The 24,180-nt window shown below is 38.6% G+C and overlaps 1 protein-coding gene across 29 annotated transcripts in view; it reads left to right on the top strand.

The window, feature by feature from the left end:
• The window catches only part of PRLR (prolactin receptor), a 167,072-nt gene that overhangs the window by 130,908 nt on the left and 11,984 nt on the right, over positions 1–24,180 (top strand). For 26 of the 29 annotated variants that reach the window (XM_080572563.1, XM_080572567.1, XM_080572570.1 and 23 more), the window contains 10 exons: positions 3,589–3,657; positions 8,995–9,108; positions 10,139–10,271; positions 12,418–12,587; positions 15,797–15,966; positions 17,229–17,370; positions 18,870–19,002; positions 21,036–21,205; positions 22,501–22,670; positions 23,654–23,798. In XM_080572563.1, coding sequence (XP_080428689.1) covers positions 9,039–9,108; positions 10,139–10,271; positions 12,418–12,587; positions 15,797–15,966; positions 17,229–17,370; positions 18,870–19,002; positions 21,036–21,205; positions 22,501–22,670; positions 23,654–23,798 — 1,303 coding nt within the window. In that variant the 5' untranslated portion in view covers positions 3,589–3,657; positions 8,995–9,038. Of the gene's footprint in view, positions 1–3,588; positions 7,955–8,994; positions 9,109–10,138; positions 10,272–12,417; positions 12,588–15,796; positions 15,967–17,228; positions 17,371–18,869; positions 19,003–21,035; positions 21,206–22,500; positions 22,671–23,653; positions 23,799–24,180 lie in introns of all 29 variants that reach the window. The other 3 variants (XM_080572579.1, XM_080572573.1, XM_080572584.1) reach the window with 2 other exon arrangements.

Here is a 24,180-nt window from a genome sequence, read left to right as displayed (position 1 = left end):
AATGTTCTTGTTCACAGATCATAGTACATAGAGTGTTTATATCAGTTTGATTGGAGTAGTACTTTTTGGTAGTTACGTTCTTCATGGAGTAACCCTACAGTCACTTAAGCAATACAAGTTTAAGTGTACAGCATATATTTGGAAAAAGACAAAGAAACAGCTGCTTTTACGACCTTGTACTGAGGGCCTGCTGAAAAAGAGAACATTGAAACAGAAAACAATTACTTGTTCAATAGTTTTCTCTGCTCCCGCTGCTATTGTTAATTATTGAATATATTTGTGATTGAAGAAAAAGATTTTTTTCCCCTGCAGCCAGGTTCCTTCTGTTACAGCCTTACCACAATCATAAGGCTTTGAAGAGAGACTTCAGCCAAAAGGGGTTGTTTCAGTGACAGAGAATAAAAGAGTCTGTGCTAGAGCTAAGGTCACAGCTTTCTTCAGCATTACCATACTGATGCTTGCAGGCACTGAGATCCAGAGATTTTTCTCCTCTGCTCAAACCCATTGCATATGTTCGCCAAGAAAAAGCTATCTAGGGTAGTATCCAGTGGAAGAAGCTTTGAAAACCAAAGGGGATACTAGAATATATTTTAAACTACACTTTTATCCAACCCTTTACTGCCCATTGCCAACATTTTATTTGTTCTTCCCCTCTTCTCTGTCCTTCTGCATTACCATTTTCCCTTATATTCACTCCACAAATCTTTCACAATTTTCTTCATTACTATGTTTCCTTTACTACTTTCAAAGTCTTGTTCCTTTGCTTCCTGAAACGTTTTAGTCATTCTAGCATCTGTTACCAAGAATATGAAGATAGCAAAAGAATTCATGCCATTGCATTGCTTGTTGAAATTCTGTGTATAATTGAAGATTATCAGAAATTTTTCATCACAACATCTTATCATGGAAAAAAAAAAAGTTATTAATGAACTGAAATTATTTGCATACTCCACTTAGATTTCAAAAAATGTTCTACTAGAAAATTTCAAAACAAAATATTTTCTGTTGATATTTACTTGGTGATATTTATTCATTTTAGAATTTTGAAAATCTGCGTGCAGTGCTCTTAGCTGAAAAAGAGTTTTTGACATTCTAAAGTGAAGATTTTCCAAAATTAATTCTTCATAGGCAGTTTCCATTTTATGGGATATTTTGAAAATATTTTGTAATGAAAATAACCCTTAGTTTCAAAACAAAAATATTCAAGTTTTGACCTGTTTGTTGTATCCCTTTCTTCTACTCTGTATTTTTACTTTGTTATTTTTCAGTTCTTAGGATCATGAATTAATCCTTGTACTATACTTAACACGGTCGGATTCTATCTTTCTTCTCAGGGCTATCATAATAAATATGATTTTAGCAATGACTATTTGAGTGTCTTGGTTGAGTGTCTGTGTTTGATATGACCAATTCTATCATTTACCTTTCTGATCACTGAGATACAAACAATCTAGTAGCTACTATACAGCTACTAGTGTAGCTGTAGTAAAAATGACCTTTTTAAGCAAGTCATATTACACAGGGATCTGTCACTAGTTCATAGTATCACTTCCTGATGAAAGCAGTGAAGAGAGCAGAATAAAATTTGGTGGCATGATAGAACTTTTTTTTTTTTTTTGTAATTATGAGTTACAGAAATCTGAAAAAGTGGAGGAAAGTTTATTTCTAAACATAACAGACTACAGGAAAGAGTGATTTTCACAATTTTTAATTTAGCAATCATAACTATGCGTTTTCTGTTAGAACTAGACTTTCTTTTAAATGCGGAATAATTGCTTCATTTTTAAAACGTCTTTATGATGTGATCAAGGTCTACAAGGCATCTTGTATTTTGGGAGAAATCTTTTATTTAACCAAGCTTGAATCAAACTCTGTTCCCAGCTCTGAAACCGATGATCAGATTTCTGTCCTCCTTAAAACATGAATGATTTCACTGAGCTCCATCTTTGAACTACTTTTCACCTTATGCCATAGTTGAGTAACTTCAGTGCAAACATATTTTTGCCATATTCAGTTGTAGGTTATCTATGCAATTTTATATATGCACATAAAAAAAAATGTTTATTGCCCTCAATTAAATCTGTTCCTCTGTAACGGCATAGTGTCTAGCTGCCGGATGATTTCATGGTATTTTTATTGTTCTTATTAGCCTTACTGAAATGAAGCCAAACAAAAGAATACCCTGGTAACTGAGTAATACAGCTTCCCACCTGGTCTCCGGGCAAATCCAGACCATTCTTGATGTTAGTTGTATAAATATTCTATTGTTTCAAATTGTTTAAAGAAAGACAATTTCATAAGAAATAGGATGATGGAGTTAGTAATATCATGTATAAATAGTTTTTCTTGCTGTGGCAGATAAATTGCCCAGTGAAGCTGATCTAGACTATTTCTTAACAGCAGAGTGTAGTCAAATGGGATGACAAAGAAGGGTCAACTGCACACAGTGGCTCTTTTAATAAACCACTGAATTTCAGTCCGTTAGAGGTAGCTGAGTCAGGTAGCTCAATAGATTTGAGACTGCTGCACGTCCATGTCCTTGGGGCCTGACAGTAACAAATCTGAGCATCTGCTCCCAATGGGTGGGCAGTGCTATAGATTTGTATGTGCGTGTATTTGCACAAAATGTGGACCACTCTAGTGGCTGGTGTTACGTTGGCTGTACATCCAGTAGCTGGCACCCCGTCCGCTGATGTCCTCAGTTGCTGGGGAGTTGCGCACGAGCCTAGAGACTTGCAATCCCACTCAGAGCTCTCTCCCTCCTTGCCGGCTAATCTAGCTGGAAGTTCACCAGCACACAAATGCACCCACCCAGCACAGAGCACACCCAGACAACAGAAATAGAACTTAATGAGGGTATAGGGTAGACTATGGTGATCAGGCACACATCCCAGTCAAACAAGCTTACACTTGACTGGCCCCTTTATTCCCTTCTTCTCCTTGTTTTCCCATGCTTGTTTCCCCCCAGTCCACTCTGATCCCTTCCTTTCCCTGCTGTTTGTCCCTCCATTAAATATCCCATAATAAGACTGCCACGTTCCCCAAATTCTTTTCTCACTGCATCTCCTAATGAGTGCTATACCTCCATCCCTCTGCAACATGTACTGGGAAGGGAATTTGGTTGACTCCTCCTGGTGGGTTCTGCACAAGGGACAATGGGCTGATTGTTTTCTTTGGTAGTTTTAGGCGTAGCCGATTCCCTGTGCCCCATTTTCGCTGATTAGATTGCCAGGGTTCCTCCCCCTACCCTGTCATTTTTCATCTGATCCTGTCCCGGCTTTTGTGTATATGGTGATTAGGTTTTAATCATATAACCTAGCACAATCTACTAGTAAAGCTGGGCTGCATCCTAAATTGCTAAAACCAAAAATTATGCTCTTACTGAAACAGATAATGGAAAGACTGTACAGTAACACAGTATTTTACAATAGTTGCTATTGCTCTCAGTGTTTAAATGTATTGACTTGGACTGTCAGTATCTGAATCAGCTAATGAGTGGGGTTTTTTTTGCTCTTTGTGTTTTATGAATAAAGTAGCAATACTTCCAGTAATATACAAATCCTGGAACTACTCTTTTTTTTCTTGCAGATTATCAAGTGATCTGACATTTGCCAAGGAGACGAGCAAAAATCTTCCTTGCATACATGAATCCTTTAGGTAGGAAACTAGACTTTATATTTCATGACTATGCTATGTATAAATAATAATTAAAAGTGTCATAGTAGGATAATGACTGTGGAGTAGGACTTAGCAGTTGGTTGAGATTAATTTCCACCATATTTAAAGAGCAATTTTCAAGTTCTAACTTAAATTCTAATTTTCAGTCTCTAAAATTTTTCTCTTTACAGCTTATGCTTTTCTTGTCTGAAAAGATACAGATAAAAATCATGAAATTATGACTAACCATACAGACCACCAGAGAAGAAAACAGAATCTTTGAGAGCCGTGAGACTGGTGGAGGAAAATTACCATTGTTAGCTAGATCATGTTTAACAATTTTATGGTTTTACAAAGATGGAATTGGTGATATTCTGGGGGAAAAAAGATAGTGAGAAAGGATCAGTTTTTAGCTTGTACATGTCTAGTATGAGTTTGAGCACAGCACTTAATCTTTTTCTGTATTGGTTCCCAATCTGCAAAGTAGGGATAGTGGTGCTTTCTTCCAGTTGTCTTGGCCTGTCATGTCAGTTTAGATGTTGAGACTTTTAAAAAGAACTCCAGGCTCAGTTCTGTAAAATCAATAGGCATAGATTAGGTTAGGTGCATAAATACTTCGTGAGTGACTTGTATATATAAAATATTTTCAGGAGTATGGGCTTTCATGATTTTGTCTTTTCCAAATATGATTTAAGTCTTCCACACTAAGAAGTCTATCTCCATCAGTGAGCAAAGTTATTCCATTCATCATCCTGTACTGACTGCTAATCAAAAAAAAAAAAAAAAAAAAAGGACTACAAAGGGTCCTTAGGACCAGATTTATTTGAGAGGAACTTAGGAAAAAAATATATTAGAAAACCTGATACAGGCTTTTCAGGTGAAATCTAAAGGAATGTATAGGTGCCTTCAGGTTACACAACATAAAAATATGAAGTGTATGGTCCCAAGAAATTAACTTGATGTGTCTCTGCAAAGCAGCCAACAAAACCTACATGCTAGAAGTAGCCACCTGGAATTAGTCTCAAGAAATGTAGATCAGAGGCATGTGTGAACTGCCTGCCTTCTCTAGAACTCATATACCTCCATGAAGGTTGCCTGAGGGAATTAGAAGTTGGAGACTTCCAGTTAGGTCTCATGCAAGGTGGGAAAGCAGAGCCCAGAACACACTGCACATACACACCTTTAGTTTTCAGTATAATCCCAACCACCATCATTCAGAAACACACCTAATGATAGCTATGCCTTAGTCATGGTTAGGGACGTAAGTCATCAGTGTTGGCATAAGAACTCAGCATAGGAAGGCAGACTCATGCAATGACCACAGAACAGTTGAATGAATATTCAACATTCAGCTATAGGCCAGTAGGATTCTGGATGGTATAGGAAACTGCCACATTTCTTGCTTTATTCCGTTCTTTATTTGTACTCGGTTTCACACAGCTGTAGTTCACCCTTTCAAATGATAATGAACTGTGGCATTTTGAGAATCCTTAAATTGCCTTCCCCTAGGCCTGAGAGACGAACATTATTTATCATCGTTAACTAGTTGGAATGTGAATCTTGTTCAGTATGGATTGGTAGAGCACTTCAGGCTTCAGATCCCTTTGGCAGCACAAACAAAGCCTGTGATGGACAGAATACCATTGACAGCGGGTGCTGTGCAATTGTTTCCCCTTCCTGCAAGCCTGAAAATAGCGCAGATGGAAATATTTCCATTTGTGTAGAACTAGGTAAAGACTTCTCTGTCAGTCTCAAGAAATGTATCTATCAGTATACAACAAGAGCTACAAATAAAGTAGGACAAGGACAATCTCTCAACCCTGCTTCACAGCACCAGATTCAGTATTTGTATTTAACTTCCAGCTTCATCTAGCTGCAATGTAAGCACTGTTTTCAATGCTAAAATTTCATATTATTATTAATTACACAGTAGGGTTATTTTACAGTAATATATAGCACTACTTGCTTCTGTGCTTTATAATACCTCGGTAATGATTTCTGTCCGCATGCACAATTTTTGGGTGTTCGATATGCAGCTATTGAAGACTGCATAACAGCTGTGTTAAAAGGAAGAAATTCAGCTACAGTGTCAGAATGTAATAACTCTGTTGGAATTAAATCAAAACCTTCAAAAAGGAGGCATATGATTTTTAGTTATCAGTTACTGTAGCCTTGGTTTTGCATGATGTTCTAGCAAATCAGTGTCCATTGTATCCCTTATAAAAGAATGCATTCAGTCCAAAAAGCGAGTCTTTCCCTACAACATATTCATAAATACTAGTTAACCTTTTATGAAAAGATTTTCAAGTCAGATACAGGGAAGGTACCCTTTTGATGTATTTACAACAAAGTGGACATTATTTTTTTTCTATTAAAGCAAGTATTTTTAAAAACAAGAGATCTCTTCAGAGGCCTTATAGGAAATATCTGAACCAAAAATACCAAATACCAAGCAACCATGGAAACGCAGGCACTGGAACAAATGGAATATGGTTAATATGCCTGGAGCCTCCTGGCCACTGCTCTGCTGCTGCTGACATTCCTTCAGAAAGCAATACAAATCACAAATAGAATGATGCTTTTCTTAGATGCTTTTAAGGACATATTTATGATCAAATAACCAGAAGTTCTCATAATTCTTTAATAGAAAATATTTTGAAAGCATTAAATTCTGAATGTAAAATAGGATATCCAGCCATCTCATGCTCGTGTACAGTTTCCTAATTGCTAATAATTCAAGGTATATAAATTGAATTGAAATAGCCAGGAAAGCACATATCGGATCATAAAGCCCACTCCCCAGCTATCATGAACAATCATGGCATATATATTTCATAATACATCTGACTCCCTGGGAAAACTAAATGGGATTTTTGCTTCTGGAAGACTATTCCAGAAATTCATTTCTGTCTTTTCTTTCTTTCTTTCTTTTTTTTTTTTTTTCCTAATTTTTGGAACTAATTACAGCCATTTATTCTTGTTGCAACATTTTGTAGAGTTCATACATTCTTAAGTTCCCTCTTTTGATTCTAATCCCCTGGTATGCCTATAGAAGACAACCATATACTTGAAAGGAGTAAGAAGCCAGTTCTTTAAATCTCAGTCATGAGACAGCCTCTGTGTCCCTGCTCATATCAGTAGTTTTCTATATCCATTCTAAATATGTTAATCAGTTTATTTATTTGTGTTTCTGTGTTTTTGTTGTTGTTATTGTTTCCCCGCATATGGAGTTTTTATGTCCCATACATTTAGTATGTGGCAGTAACAAGTCCACAATCCTCCACTGTATCTCTCCTGTTCTTTTTCACAGCCACATCACAGTAGTGGCTCATGATCATCTCATTTTTAAACAACAAAAGATCCCAAGAAAAAATATGTGCTTACAAATTAATTAATTTCACCTTATTTCTATTAATTTGATTCTCTGGGTATTCAGTTTCCAAAATTATCCTGCTTTCATTGTAGTGTGCTCTACTTCAGCTCTTTCTGATGATGCCTCTCTATCTTTCATCACACAGAAAAGATATCTCTAAAAGAATTTTTTAAAAAAAAAAAAAGGTATAACATAGTCTGTTTGAAAGTGGTGTATTTTGAAAACATTCAACTGTTGTTTTTGTTGTTGTTGTTTTGTGGTTTTTTTTATAATAACAAAATATTGTGTTATCGTATGTACATGAAACGGCTGTTGTTTATAGTTCAATATTTCACCTTGAGAAGAACATGCTTCTTCCTTGCATGAGCTCAGTGGTCTGCATTCTGCATTATGTAACACCAAATTTTCAGCTCATTTCAGAAGTTAAACACTAACAATTGGGCCTGCAGTTTGTTTACAGACATAAAATTTGCATGTGATTACACAAAACTGGAGTTTATATTTAAATGGTGTGCTCCGCATTGACTCTCTATGCACAGATTGCTGTAAGGGAGTTTAATACAGATGCAGTTCTGCAGTGTAGCTCAGTTGCATAAATGAAGTGTGCCTGGATATTCAGAAGAAGCCTATGAAAGTGTAGCTGACTGTGGTTCTTTAGCACTTTGTCCACAATAAACACATTTTAGAATCAGTTAAATTGACTGATACTTCATTTGCCTGTGCACTTGAGAAACATTTGTGTGCTGATGGGTTGTAGTTTCTTGATACAGAAAATGAATTGCATAATGAAAATTGAGTCATCTGATAAACCACAAAGAATTTTTCCTCTGCAAAGAGACAGCTTGTTCTCACGCTGTTCTACACTGAACGGGTTTCAAGCACAAAATACCTGTCGGATGTGCTTGGTAGGAGTGGAAAGCTGAGGTAAGGAGTTTCCTTTTCAGACAGTAAATCGTTATTCTTTAGTTTCATGGAGTAAGGTTGGCTACAAAGAATCTAATAGCAGACACCAGTCACCATCTCCACGCAGGAAGTTTGCTGGTGGGACAAGCAGGAGGTTTGCTTCAAGTCATAACTCAGCCTTTTCTTCAGGCTAGGCAGATTTAGCAGCAGCAGGGGCTTCCGATTACCCTGAGCTGTAACCTGAATGCTGAGGACACCTAGTGGTGTCAGCCCTCTGCAGGCACTGGGGCTCCACAGCTGGTGGCCTCCCACTGTATTTCAGCTGAGTTCTGCAATACTGCCTCTGGCCTTTACAGGCTGAAGAAAGAGGGATAATTGCATCTTGTTTTGCGTTTCCACCTGGTAAATGAACTGTGAATTTACACTACTTTTCCCTTGGTTTCTTTTCTCTGTTCTTGGCATTTCCACTTTCCAGCAAAATTAAATGCAGTAAAAACAATGAGCTGAACACAAAGAATGAGTAGCACTCTTCAGCTCAGGTGGTCTGAATTCAACACTGCCAGTCCCAAATATTCAGAAGTCATGAGATTGGCTCAAAAATCCTTAACATATACATAAATCATGAATATTTTCTATTTATCTTCTCTTTTCAGGACCTTCAGAGTTCAGAAATGTTGAGTTCTTCTTTATATTAACAGGGATAAACATATATTTTTTGTTATTAAGAGTCTGATTCCTCAGGTAAATTAATGAGTCAGATGTTAGAACTTTAAGAAAATCATCCTGTGTCCCAAGATGAAAAATAAATATGCAAGATTAGTTAATGCTGTGAAAGCCTAATCCCAGCACTGCTAACCATTCAAAAACCTTAAGGATGATCTACTTACTACTCTTCAATTCAGGTTTTCTTCCTCTGAAGTGGAAATGCAACTCATGCCACACCTCTGAGAAATAACAAGAATCAATTAGCTGCAATTCAAAAAGAACTTTGATCAAGCCAAGGGATACATATTACATGTTACATATTTTTATTGACTATTGCATGATGGTATATTTTACAGTGATCCCTTGATCTGATACTCCCCCCTGGGGAGAAGTGGACAACATGAAGCAGAAATTGATGTCATCAATTCAAATTATATTGTTACTTCCTCTGACTGCAATGGGACTAACTGGTAAGTACAAAACTTCCTGAAACACTTGTTTTCCTTAAAACACTTCTTTCAGAAGTCTGAGGCTTTACCTGATCTATCCTGACCATCACTGGAACCTGTACATATTTAAATTAAATTCTTTTAAAGTTTTGTATGGAGATTTTGAAAATGGCTTGAGTCCTCTTTTCTTTTTATAGTATTAATTTAATGATAAAGTGGTGGTGACGATGAAAGACATTCACTCCGTCCCTGCACTCACTCCATCCTTGTCACCTTCTTGGGAATTAGCATCATTTGAATAGTAACACAATTAGAGATATGGTACGGAACTTTAATGAAGTAAAGGTAAGATTAGGTTGAAAAGTCACATGCTCATCATGTCAAAAAGTCTGTAAAATTATGGTCTATTTTCTTGTTGGAAGTTAACGACAAGTAATCTTTACAGGAAGTATTCTAAAATGTATCAAGATTATTATGGAATATTCAAATAATTAATGAATACATACAGGTTGCCAGTACACAAAATATTCCATCCATCCCATTGATTTCTTCTTTCTCTAATTTGCCTTACCTACAATTTACCCCAAATATGTGATAATTTTAGAGTTGTGCAAATAATGGAATTTTGGTTCAATTGCAAAGTTGGAGGTGAAATTTAATTCTAAGATGACCCAAAGATAAAGATTTGGGATATTTTAGGAAAATGTATATATATATATATATATGTCATGCATTTGACTCCATGCTTTTTAATTCATTTTGGAGATTACTGAACACTTTCAAAGTTTAGGTTAAAATGACATTTTTATTTTCAAAAAGAGAAGTAACAAAGTATTAGAAGCTGTTTCAGAAATTTGAGATAATATATATTTACTTTTCTGAAAGTTTCGGCCCTTTTCCCAGGCAGATTTATTTACCAAATTCAGTCCATAAGTTCAAATAATATTATTTTTTTCAAGCATTTCTTGTTGAATTTGCCATTCAGCAACAACTACAACAAAAAAAACTGTCCAACCCTAATATAACTAGCTGGATTTCTGCACTTCTCTAGGTCAATCATATCCTGGAAAACCTAAGATAATAAGATGTCGTTCTCTAGAAAAGGAAACCTTTTCTTGTTGGTGGAAGCCTGGTTCAGATGGAGGACTTCCTACCAATTACACCCTGTTCTACAGCAAGGACAGGTAAAAAATGATGAATAAGTAAGTTGTCAAGTCATGATTACGACAGAATGAGGGAATGATAACATTAATTTGTGAAAGCCAATTTTATGAATCCATGTTACACCTCAAATAGCCAACAAGGGCTATACAGATGAATGGCTTTCCCTTGGTGGAAAAAAACATGGCTACAACCAATACCAAACTTTCAGCCTGTCCCTACTGAAACTCATCTGAGCTAATTGCCCTGCTCTGAACACATACTGGGAAAGACATAATTTGTCCCTTTATCAGAACGCACACAGCTTTTATCTGAAGCACATCCTTCTCTGAGGAGGGGAGTATCAGGGCACCATGAGGAACAGAGGCCACCTGGGGGTTGCAGGGGCTTCCCTGGGGCAGACAAAGCAAGGCCAGCAGCTAGGGCCCATCCCACCCCTGAGCAGGGTAGCCCAGGGGCAGACCCAGGCATAGAGCACCACCCTGGGGACAGGAACAGGACAAGGTGGGGCTGGGCTGAGGTGTCAGCCTGCAGGCCAAGGCTGTCTTGATGGGGCCCACGGCACAGTGGTTGGGAGCTGGAGACCGGCCCTACTGTGGTGGGCCGAAGTGGGGTCTTGGCCACAGGCAGGGTCAGGGGAGGCCCCAAGGGAGGCTGGGCAGTGACAGTAAGGGCTGGTGGTTCCCTCAGGGCCCTGTCATGGAATTTTCCCTTAATATGCGCAGCAAACCCACATCTGGAGAAAATCTGAGAGACTTTACTTCCCCTTCTGGATTCGTAGCCAGCCTGGTTGTTCACAAAATGGAGTAAAACCAGGTGTGGGTATTGCATCTCAAAACTTACTGTTTTGGTAAATCTGTGACTCCCTCATACTGTTACAAATAAAATGTGTATATGTTTATCTACTTTGCTTAACCTGTGCTTCTTTGTATAAATGCCCTTTCTTCCTGAAAAAAGAGGTCTAAGAACACGTCCAAGCAAGCATGGAGGCTCAGAGATTGAATATTTTTGAATAAATCCAGTGAGGTTCAGAACAGATAAGGTAAAGCCTCAGACTTCCCTGCTTAAATTAAACCAGCTCCAGATCATATGTATTAATTGATCAGGAAAGATGCAGCTTTTAATAAAGTTACCACAATCAACAATAATCTGAGAGAGATGATGCTCCCCTCATCTATAGTGAGCATATCTGTGGAGCTTTTATTTTATGAAAGTCCAGATGTTTCAGTCTTGATCAGAACAGAACTTTTTTTGAGCCTCTTAAGTCACACCAGTCACAGCCCAGAACTGCCCCACCTGGAGATGGTCATAGATGCTCGTCAGTTTTATTAGATCTGCTGAAAAACAGGCATTGCCAAGCACTCCAGATCTGAGACGTAGTTACCTTTCTTAGCTTACTGTCTCTCAGGTGTAGTCCCCTTACTTCCATCTTTGCTTTGTGAACCCAGACAAAACTACCTGAATACTGAAAGACCTTGTTACTAGTGATGTATCGAGCGTAACAGTGGGACTAAGACCTACCTTGGAGCCATCTCAACTAGTGCTTTGGGTTTGTACAGTTCTTCACACCTAGAAAAGGCTGAGTACCTCACCTAGTTCAGCTTTAATTGAGTACAAAACAATCCCTCTGCTAAAAAAAGCTGAAGACTCATATGAAGGTAATAGGTAAGAGACATGATGATCATCATGTTCAAAAGCAGATAAAAGAATACATTGCTGAAAGCAAAATAATCAATAAAACACTCCTTGGCCTTAGGGCCCATCAGGTTACTTTCCAGAGAATGGAAAGAAGGTATTTAGTAACTTTTCTTCTGTAGTCAAAGTGAATGTATTTAATTTGCTTTTTAACTTGCTTTCAAACATTTTTAAAATTGCCTCATGCTGTCTCTGGAAATTTCTCTTTCCATTCTTTTGTAAACATGTTCCTGTGTATAAAAAAGCGGATAAAAGCTTTCATCCTGAATAACTGCAGTAAAAATAGCTTATGATTCAATGCAGCATTTATGGTAATAGCATTTGACGCTCACTGAACTGTTTCCCAGAGGGTGGGATTATATATATAGACTTAAACATTTTAAATTTCTTTGCTGAACCTAGGCCATTACTAGAAAATTATCTACATTGATTCATTTTCTAAACTTCTGAACTTTTTAAATCATTTTATTTCAGTGAAGAAAAAATCTATGAATGTCCAGACTACAGAACGTCTGGTCCCAATTCCTGTTACTTCAATAAAAACCACACTAATCCATGGACAACGTATAATATCACTGTAACAGCAACAAATGAGATTGGAAGTAACAGCTCGGACCCTCAGTATGTGGATGTGACCTCAATAGGTAAAAAGGAAAGAATGAAATGGAAAAAAAAATAGTTGGAGATGTATCTGTCTTTTAATTCCAGAACAAGTAGTCGTGAAAGTTTTCTTTCCTCATGATGTGAAGCTTGCTATGGAGAAGTGTTTATCTACAGATGATCTAAAATATGTGCCTGTAATTTATGTGGAAAATGCATTTTACTTACAAATTAAGTAACTGCATATTCTATTATCGTTTTAATCTTGGCTGAAAAATTGTCGCCAGTTTCTAGTAAACTCCAGTATGTCAATTAGTCTCAACTGAGTTTAGACAGTTTTGTAGGTTCCTAGCACAGCAGATTATAAAACTTTCAAATTAGGTCAAACTACCTGAAATGTTCCAGACTAAATTTTCCAAATATAAACATCTTTCTGGCTGCTGGCATTGCAATCTTGGGAGGGTGAAAATAATTGCCCAAGCACTCAACTTTTTTTTTGTTTTGTTTCCAAGTATTTCATGTTCTTAATTCCATTCTGTTTTCTGCGTACATACATTGTAGAATGTACTCAGTTTTTTACCTATGAAATATCTGACTTTTTCATTTTGCAAGAGTAACCTGATGAAATTATGATTTGTATTTCCTTAGTCTGACAAATTCAGAATGATGTCTAAGATCTGCTGATACTGTGGTAAATCAGTATCCACTTAAACATTATTAGGGAGGAAAAAAAAAAAAAAGAAAAAAAGGGGTTATTTTACTATACTCTTGTAGAAGGGCATATTCATCTGAAATTAATATAATGAAATACAAAACAAATCACAGAAATAACATAATGGTTGAGGTTGGAAGGGGCCTCTGGAGGTTGTCTGGACCACCCTGCTCAAGCAGGTACATCTAGAGCGGGTTGTCCCTGACCACATCCAGGCAGATTTTGAACACCGCCAGGGAGGGAGAACACCACAACCTCTCTGAGTAATCTGTGCCAGTACTTCATCACCCGCACAGCACAGAAGTGCTTCCCAATGTTCAGACAAAACCTCCTGTGTTCAGTTTGTGCCCATTGCCTCTTGTCCTGGCAGTAGGAAGCAGTGAAAATAGTCTGGCTCCATCCTCTTTGCACCTTCCCTGCAGGTATTTATACACATTGATGAGATCCCCCCTGAGCTTCCTCTTCTACAGGCTGAACAGTCACAGCTTCCTCAGCCTCTCCTCACAGGAGAGGTGCTCCAGTCCCTTTGTCATCTTGGTGGCCCTCCATTGGACTCTTCCCAGTATGTCCATGTCTCTCTTGTACTAGGGTACCCAGAAGTAGATTCAGTACTCGAGGTGCAGCCACACCAGCGCTGAGTAGATCATCTCTCTTGACCTCCTGGTGATGCTTTGCTTAATGTAGCCAAGAATACCACTAGTCTTTTTAGTGACAAGGGCACATTGCTGACTAATATGCAACTTGGTGTCCACCAGGACCCCTAGGTCCTTTTCTACCAACCTGCTCTAAAGACGGGTGGCCCCCAGCACATACTGGTACCTGGGGCTGTTCCTTCCCAGGTGCAGGACTTGGTGCTTCTCCTTGTTAACTCCATGAGATTCTTGTCAGCCCACCTCTCCAGCCTGTTGAGGTCCCTCTGGATGGCTGCATGATCCTTTGGTGAGTCAGCCACTCCCCCAGTTTTGTGTCACCTGCAAGTTTACTGTGGGTGCACTCTACCCCATTGTCCAGATCGTTAATGAAGAAGTTAAACTGACCTGGACCCAATACTGACACCTAGGATACTCCACTTGCTACTAGACTTCAGCCTGACTTTGCACCATCGACCATTACCCTCTGGGCCCAGCTGTTCAGCCTATACTTCAACAGCTTCTCTGTGAGGATCTTATTGGCAACAGAGTCAAAGGCCTTACTGAAGTCCAGGAAGACAATACCCACTGCTCTCCCCTCATCCATCAGGCTGGTCATTTCATTATAGATATTTATCAGGTCAATGAAGTGTGACTTTCCCTTGGTGAATCCATGCTGACTACCTCACATGATTTTCTTCTCCTTCATGTGCCTGGAAATGGTTTCCAGAATTAGCTGTTCTATCATCTTCCCAGGGATCAAGCTGAGGCTGACCAGCCTGGAGTTCCCTGGGTCCTCCTTCTTGCCCTTCTTGGAGATAAGAGTGCTTGCTTTCCTCCAGTATTTGGGCACTTCTCTTGGTTGCCAGGATTGACCAAAGATTATAGAGAGTAGCTTCACAGTCATATCTGCTACCTCCCTCAGCACTTGTGGGTACATCCCATCAGGGCCATGGACTTAGAATGTCCAGTTTGCTCAGATGTACCCTGACAGGATCCTCTTCCACTAAGGATACCTCTTCCTTGCTCCATGCTTTCAGCCTGCACCCAGGGACCTGGGATTCTTGAATGCTGGTCTTTTTGGCAAAGACTGAGGCAAAGAAGCATTCAGTACCTTAGGCTTTTCACTGTCCTGTGTAGCCAGGCCTCTGAGGGCCCACATTTTCTCTAGTCTTCCTTTTGTCACCGATTTATTGGTAGAAGCCCTTTTTGTTGTCTTTGACATCCCTGGCCAGATTCAATTCCATTTGGGTTTTAGTTTTCCTAACTCCATCCCTGGATGCTCTGACAATCTCTGTTTTCCTCCCAGGTTACCCATCCTTGCTTACATTCGCTGTAGATCACCTAGACATGTCTTCCCATAAACTCACTGTCAGCTCCTCATCCATCCCCAGGCAAAGCTCCACACTCCAGCTGGTCATTGACATAGAGGGCAATGCCCCTTCCTCATCTCCCCAGTCTGTCCTTCCTAGAGAGTCCGTATCTTTCCACTGCAACACTCCAGTCATGGCAGCCATATCACCATGTCTCTGTGATTTCAACGAGAACATAGCCATGTAACCACACATATGCGTCTAACTCATCTTTATTCCCCATACTGCATGCATTAGTGTACAGGCACTGAAGAGGGGCACCCCAACATGCTGTGTTCCTATAAAGTTTTGGGGGGATTTCTCCATAATGCTGTTTTGTAGGCATATCTTTGCTAACCTGCAAGCACCGGGGGTGACCCTGCTTCATCCCCATTTTGTGATCTTTTGTGATCCCTCCCTATCACGTCACCCTATGCCCTTTGTTCAGCAGCCTTGTTTGTCATTAATTCACAGGGCTACTGTTTAAAGGAGGTAGCCTTTCTGACAGAAAATTAAATCATTACATTAAATCATTAATGACAAACTTTTCATTTATACAGTTCAGCCAGGTTCTCCTGTGAATCTCACTCTAGAAGCAAAAGCATCTGCTAGTATAACCTACCTTTGGGCAAAATGGTTTCCACCTCCATTAGCTGATGCCAGCTTTAATTCCCATGTGTATCACTATGAACTACGACTAAAACCTGAGGAAAAGGAAGAGTGGGAAGAGGTAAGGGAAAAAAACATTTGTTGTATAAATGCTTTTCAATAAGTTCTCTTGTCAGAATTTAATTGGTACTATAAAAATTTTAGTTTCTATAAGGATACAAAAATACTGTAACCAAATCTGTTTAAAAAAAGAGAAGTACTGTTACAGCTTACAGAGACAGTGAAAGTAATGGTATTTGTATAACTGTCCTTGATATGTCATATACTAAAAAGTAAGATAAATAGATCTATTTAGCCCTATTTAGTAGATAGATAGATCTATTTAGGAATATTTAATTGTACATTTTCATCAACGTGTCTGTTGCCATCACAGTAAGAGACTGCTCAGTTCTCATAGTTTAAGCCAAATCAAGATCAAAGCAGTTTAATGATTCATTAAAATATAATTGATGAGCAATCAGTTAACTATGCAGTCAAAAATCAGTGTCAGCAATACAACAGATAAATCATAATACCCACACTGCCTGGAGTGCAGCTACCCACAGCATCAGAGAGAGAGGCTGCGCTGCTCTGTCTGGCTCAGGCAGAGGTCATGGTACTAGCAGAGCAGCTTCTGATAGCGTCACAGCTGCTGTTTCCAGTCTCCCCTCACCAAATTTTCATGCTTCTTTAGTGCTGTTTTTCAAGCTGACTGTGTTTCAGATGTCCGTAATTCCCTAGTTACAGTTTAATTGGGCTGAGAGTTGTCATCCTCCTCAACATGATTAATTGGGGCAAACCTCCAATGTCTGAAAGCTTGGGGTGTTCTACTCACACTATTTACATTGAAATTCCCAACTGTTGTCATTTTGCTAGGAGTGGGCCACAGTACTCCCACAGCTGGGATACCAGGATAAAATATCATTCTTAAAGTTATATTTAGATGGCCTCAATGCTACCTAAATTGCTGATGCCTTACAGATGGAGAAAGCTATGTATCTTGAAAGACTTCTGAAGAGATGTTTAAAGGGCCTAAGGCACTTAATAGTAAGACCTAAAACTAACCACTAAGAGGCGTTAAACAGATTGTCTGAGTCAAACTACCTATAATGTTCCTTTCAATGTTGATCTGATGAAGTACTTATTAGAAAGTCTACAATTCTTGAGCATCAGAACCTCAATGTCACTGTTTTTCTGTTCATTCAGCCACTACCTTTACTACTTTGTAATTAACATCTTAAAAAATATCTGATTGAAATCCTTACCTTTCAAAAGTCAGTGACGCAAGCATACTTCTTGATGTCTTATTCGTTAAAATAGACCAATTCTATATTATTTTTCCAGACAATATCTGTTGGAATGCAGACACAATACAAAGTGAGTAGGTTAAATGCTGGGATGAGGTACATTGTTCAGGTCCGTTGCATGTTAGACCTTGGAGAATGGAGTGAATGGAGCTCTGAAAAACGCATTCAGATCCCCAGTGGTGAGTTGATGATTACTGTTCTGTTAATTGTGTTTACACTCTAGTCAGTTCAGTGTTGTGAAAGGTGCCTAAACGGCAGCCCTGAAAACCGGGTTCCTCACACAGATGCTTCATAGTGCTGGAGGAACAACTTAGCGCATCTTGCCATATTTTGTGTGTAATTATATATTCAGTCTTGCTGATCCACTTAGTACTTGGCCTCTGCCAAAACTGGCTATGACAAACAGACTGGGATTTACTAGGAAGTCACTTTGGATACAGATGTGCTTGCATAATTTTTGGTCTTGTCCTGCCATTTAAAATCATGTTGATTTCACCTAACTGAAGATACCAGGTAGCAGTACTTGTGTGAGAGTCACTCATTTGTTCGTTAGCAACGGGACTGAAATCATTGCCAGGAGCATAACAGAGCATAGCACTGCAGCTGCTATCACATGGGAATAATTATCCGTGTTCTGTTGGGACATTAAATATGTATGACTTCATATCTTGTTGTCAGACACTTTAGCCAGGTTGTCTCAAATCTTCTTCTTCTGTCACTAGCTGCATTATTCATTATTTGACATGGAGATTGCTGAAGTACTGATAATAGAAAAATATTTTGTAAATGTCCCATTTTCAGATTTGCCTGAGGCAATTATAAATTTGGAAAATCAATGGCCGCACTCTAAATAGTAGAAAATATATATTATTAATATAATGAGAACATGTTTTGCCACAAATACATAACTACAAAGGTTTCAAGCACATCAGGGTTTTGACAACCATCGAAGTATTCAAAATTTAAGCATCTTCTTCAGCCCAATTCTAAATGCTTTGATTGAGTCTATAACAACCATCAGGAATCCAGATAATTATAAATTGCTTAGCAGCAATTAGGCAAATAGAGTGAGTACTGGGCATAACATCACTGTAGGAGGAAATACAAGAACTACTTTGTATCTTTTGAGTCAGCTCAGCATGGGCACTTCAGGAGAGAATTACTGGCAGGGACATAAACACAGGGGTAAACATGTTCTTGTTCATTTTTTCTTTTCTTGTAAAAGCCAAAACAACTGGCAGCATTATTATTTTTTTTTTCGAATAATCAACCAGATCTTAAAACACATTTCTGAAGAAAAAAAAATGTTTACGTAAATAACAGATCAAATAGCAGAATGTATTTTAAATAATTTTACAGAACCTGGTATGACAGCATTTGAGAACCTTTTGTCAGATTTGGGAAGCCAAAAAGAGCTACAAACAGCGAAGTAAAATGTAGTTCCTCAGTGTAGCTGCAGTGGAAAAGGATTTTGAAGCCAGGTCAAAGTAAAAGGCTGCTACCCTAATCACTGAATGCCCTTTCTTTCCTGTGTAAATAATGAAGCAAAACATATTCTTTCTTTGTAGAAAAAGAAAAAAAATGTAGTTTCCCTGCTCCAATTGAATTTGTTTTATAAATTCAGAGTTGACCTGATGCGTTAAACTTACTAATTAGTTCGTTTATGTATCTCTTGCAGAAGAGTCACCTCCTGAAAAGCCTACGATAATAAAATGCCGTTCTCCAGAGAAGGAAACATTTACCTGTTGGTGGAAACCTGGTTCAGATGGAGGACGTCCTACCAACTACACTTTACTTTACAGCAAAGAAGGGTAATAAGTTGTATACAGTTATTCAGTATTATATCAGAAAGACATGGAAAATCAAGCTTAATCGGTTTTGCATTTAGGAGAATTGCTTTTCTATAGTTTACTGTAGGCTTTTGTGCAAGTGACATATTCTGGAATAGCACTAGTAACTACATATTTAAGGTTAAAAAAAGATCTTTTTGTAATGTTGGGTTTTTTAAATTACTGTGAATTCTGCTGGCATGGATAGATTGCCTTGATAGTTGCCATGGTGCTGCAACAGCATAACAGTGTTCACAATAAAAAGGCATGGTCCTGTAGCTCCTGTAGCTCCTTCGCACCATAGACAGAAGCTTTCCCAAATGACCAGAATTAGCTACTTGAGGGGTAACTAAAAGTTGAAGCATATTATTGAGGGCATTATTCAAATGCATTTTCAACAATGACAGGCATGGGGCATCAACCTCCTCACTAGGAATCCCATTCCAGTGGTTGACCACCCACATGGTAAAGAAATTGCTCCTAAAGTCCAGCCTGAACCTCCCGTGGTGCAGCTTTCTGCTGTTCCCACACATCCTGTGATCAGTTCCCAGGGAGCAGAGACCGGCACCTCCCTCTCCTCTTTCCCTGCTCAGGAAGATGCAGACAGCAATGAGGTTGCCTCTGAGCCTCCTTTACTCCAATTAGACAAACCAAGAGTCCTCAGTCTCTCCTCACAGGACATGCCTTCCAGCCCTTTCACCAACTTTGGTGCCCTCCTCTGGATTCTTTCTTAAATGCTTATTTTTTAATTTATTTTTTTACATTGTGGACCTTAAAATCCTCTTTATATTCTGGAGCCCAGAACTCCACCTGATATTCAAGGTGAGACCACACCAGTGCTAAGTATGGTGGGAGGATCACCTCTTTTGGCTGGCTGGCCATGCTGTGTTTAATGCACCCTAAAATGAAGTTTGCCCTCTTGGCTGCCAGGGCACGCTGCTGGCTCACACTGAGCCTGCTGTGGACCAGCACCTCCAGATCCCATTCTGCTGAGCTGCTCCCTAGCCATTCGTCTCCCAGCTTGTACCTGTGTCTGGCATTGCTCCATCTCCAGTCAGCCGGCATTTTCCTTGGCTGAACTTCATGCCATTGATCTCCCAGTGTTTCAGTCTATGTAGATCCCTCTGCAAGGCCTCACATCCCTCCAGGTCATCAGCAGCACCTCCAAATTTAGTATCACTGGCAAACTTGCTGTGAATGCATTCCACTTGGGTATCCGAACACTGATAAAAATGTGGAACAGGACTGGCCCTGGAATTGAGCCCTGGTGAACACCACTAGTGATCAGTCACCAGCCAGACATAGCCCATTCCCTGCAACCCTTTGAGCTCTGCTGTTGAGCCAGTCCATTAGCCAGCATAGCATCAACCTGTTCATCTCACAGTTGGACAGTCTGTCCAGAAGGATGCCGTGAGAGACGGTACCAAAGGCCTTACTTTTGTCACACTGTGTCTCAGAGGATCCTGGAAACAAGTGCTACATATTCTTCATCAACTTTGCCTTCTATACCTGCTCACTTTGGGAAGTTTGTGAATGGATTTGGAGGACATGTACAAGTTCGATTTTGGAACATTTGGTAAAAGACCAAATAGATTCTGAAAGCATATGATGTGGGCAAAAATTCATGTAAATGTGAAATGAACATTGAAAATACTCATTTTTAACAGATGGGTTAGAAGACTAGCAATTATGTCTACTGGTGCTCTGAAACATGTGGAGGCTAGGTAGTAGACAAGGGCATTCAGAAAAGATTTGTACTCTACTAGCCACTATGACATGTACCGCAGCCTAAACTCTCCAGGCTTCGTAGTCTTCATTTTGCAGGGGAAAAGCTTAATACAGTCTCTGGAATTGTTCAATTACTCTGTAGTCTGAAAGCAATATTCTGATTTTCTTCACACTGCCAGGCATAAAGATTCTGATCCAGCCCTAAACATGCTGGATCCAAATGCAACTACTAGTTATCAAAGTCAGGTGTTTCAGTCTGTGTAATCACTATGATTCTTTTATTTCAGAGAAGAACAAGTTTATGAATGTCCAGATTACAGAACTGCAGGCCCTAATTCCTGCTACTTTGATAAAAAACACACCTCTTTCTGGACCATATACAATATTACTGTCAGGGCAACTAATGAAATAGGAAGTAACAGCTCTGATCCTCATTATGTGGATGTGACTTACATAGGTAAGAGATAATAAGTGTTTTCTGTGGAAACAAATAATTCAAAATTATGGGTTTTGACACAAGAATTTTCATTGCAGCTCTTCTCATATATAGTAGTATATCCAAGTTAAAAATATATGAGAGCAAATAAGATCTTATCTGGTAAAATAATAAATCAATATTCATCCTTTTAGCATTTTATTTTTAAAGGAATCATAAAAATGCTGAAAGCTTTAAAACTGTATTCAGAAAATCATTTATTGACTTTACATATTTCCTTCAGTCAAGCCCTAAGAAACACCACCCAGCTAAAATCCTTTTCACCACCAACTGAATTCAAATTGATTTTTTAACTAATAATACTTAAATTTGACTACCTATAAGTGTTTTTCTGAAATTTGCTTTTTTTCTCAGATCCAAGAGAAGTTGAATCAGTGCTTTTTATCGCAATGTACTGATACTCTCTATTCTCAGACTTTTTACACAGAGTAACTGTGGACAAGTATGTAGGTTATGTTCTAAGGGAAAGGAACATTATCACCAGTAATTACTTTGTTATCAAGGATGTGGCTGCTGGGAGCCTGGTATCTGGAAGAGGGCTCATGGAGAAAAAGCTTTACATTTTACCTCTATGCCCTGACTACTTACCTGGTGAAGCTTTGCATCAGACAGTGGTAAAAATCATGCACTATATGTGGGAGTTCTACCTTCGAACTGAGGTAGCTGCAAGCCTGAGTATGGCAGAAACCTACATTCCATTTTGTTTTATTTTTCTGTTATAGTCGTGTCTGTCTATAAACAACTATTTTGCTTTGCTATTAAGTATTTCTATCTATGCATGTTGGGATTATGCTGCTGTGTTTTCTGAATGTTAAAGATTGAAGGGGGCAAGTTTTATCGGTTAAATCTGTTTGTACAGCATTTCTAATGGTATATGCCAACTTTGATAAGTTTATGATATACCACAACTTCTATAACACGGCATTAAAGATGTTAACTGGTTCTGTTAACTTTGAAACATAGCTGTGGGGAACAGCAACAATAAATAGTAATATAAGAAAAAAATATTTCAGGTAATAAGTGATTAAGGCAAATCTCAATATGAACTCCACGTATCTGATGTTCTCCAGTTTCTCCAAATTCATAAATCCTTGCTTAGTTTATCAGGAAATTCTTGATCCCTGTATTCCAGCACCAGTTCCAATATAATGATATAATGGAGATGGCAACTCACCACTCACAACAATTCATATCTCCTCGTAAGATGCAAAGAAAAATCATTCAGACTCTTACTGTCAGCTCTCTTATTTTAACAGTCCAGCCTGATCCTCCTGTGAATGTAACTCTAGAATTAAAAAAGCCAATGAATAGAAAACCATATCTGGTCTTGACATGGTCTCCACCCCCACTGGCTGATGTCAGATCTGGATGGCTTACCCTTGAATACGAGTTGCGACTAAAGCCTGAAGAAGGAGAGGAATGGGAGGTAAGAATGTCACAAATTTTTGCTAGATGATCAATTACTGTTTGTCAGTTAGGTCCCATGACTGACTGTAATGAAGCGGGCACACAATATTTAATCCTATTTCAAAAGCAGTGCTTGTGTGATCTACAGATTCTTACTGACAAATTAGTATCTCAGATACTGCTGTATGATAGCAGGTGATGAAGTACTTATTTTTAATAGTGACCATTATATTTTAACCGTATTGGCATTTTAGTGTAAATTGTTAGTTCTCATTTAGTCAGGTTTCTTTTCTGATAATTTGTTCTCAACCACAAGCACTTCTTAGGTAACAGAAAGCTCAAAGCATTATGTAAAATCATTTAACTTTGCACAAATGACCACTAGGTAATAGTTGTCATGGTCACCTAGTAATTATTGTCTGTATCCAGGATGTGCAACTCAAACAACTGGGGGACAAATTAAAGACTCTAGCTATTAGTATATGGTTGCATTACCTCCTTGTCTGCTGTAATACTTCCCAGCAATCTCTGTATTGCCTTCTGCCTTCCCTTGCCACTGTACTTTCCAGCTCCCCGGCCATTGCATGATCCACTCTTTATACAGTTCTACCAGCTCAACATTCCTTCTTTCCTCTCAGCATTTTTCTTCCCCAGTCACTATTTCTTGCCTCATTCTTCTCTTCTCGCCATTGCAGTTCCCACCATTACTACAGATCCTTCATACCTGCCATGTGCTCATGATGTGTCCTTGCAGTAGTTTAATTTGCACAGTATAGCAGGGCCAGATATCATTCCTACTGCACTGTTGGAAAGATGAATTTAGAAATAAAATAAATGTACTGTTACTTCAATGACTTGCATAACGATTATTAGGAAGCTATCCAGATAATTTCTGTATTCCCAACTTGGTTATCAAGACTAAACTAGCTATGATTTTCCTAGGGAAAAAAAAAAAAAAGTCTTAATTATATATGGATTTTATGATTTTTAATTCATTTCCAGACTATTTTTGTTGGACAGCAAACACAATATAAAATGTTTAGTTTAAATCCAGGAAAGAAGTACATTGTACAGATTCACTGCAAACCAGACCACCATGGATCATGGAGTGAATGGAGCTCAGAAAAGTATATTCAGATCCCTAATGGTGAGTGGCCAGGCATCCTTTCAGTAATTGTTATTAAGTGCAAGTTTGTGTAATACTTCTGTTAGCTGTCAGTGGCGCTCGTGCAGATTGACATCCCATTGTTTCCCTAGGAAATGTAGCAACATCATTGCTAAGGTAACTGATTTCTCAGCTTTTCTGCACCATACTGAGTTAGCTGTCTCATTTGTTACTTTTAGGAGTTAAGCAGGTGAATGAATTTCCTTACTTATTTAAACAACATCCTTTCTGTTTATTGCCTCATCTGTTCTCATGATGGTAGTTTTTAATTAGGAGAGTTCTGGTAACTGCATTAGAACTGCTATCAGAACAACAAAGGATCACTGCCTTCAGACAGTAACAACTCTTCATTACACATTATCTG

The sequence above is a fragment of the Anser brachyrhynchus genome (assembly GCF_964034855.1).
Source record: "Anser brachyrhynchus genome assembly, chromosome: Z".
NCBI lineage: Eukaryota > Metazoa > Chordata > Aves > Anseriformes > Anatidae > Anser > Anser brachyrhynchus.
The sequence above is the reverse complement of the archived record's forward strand: the minus strand, read 5'-3'. Positions and strand labels throughout refer to the sequence as shown.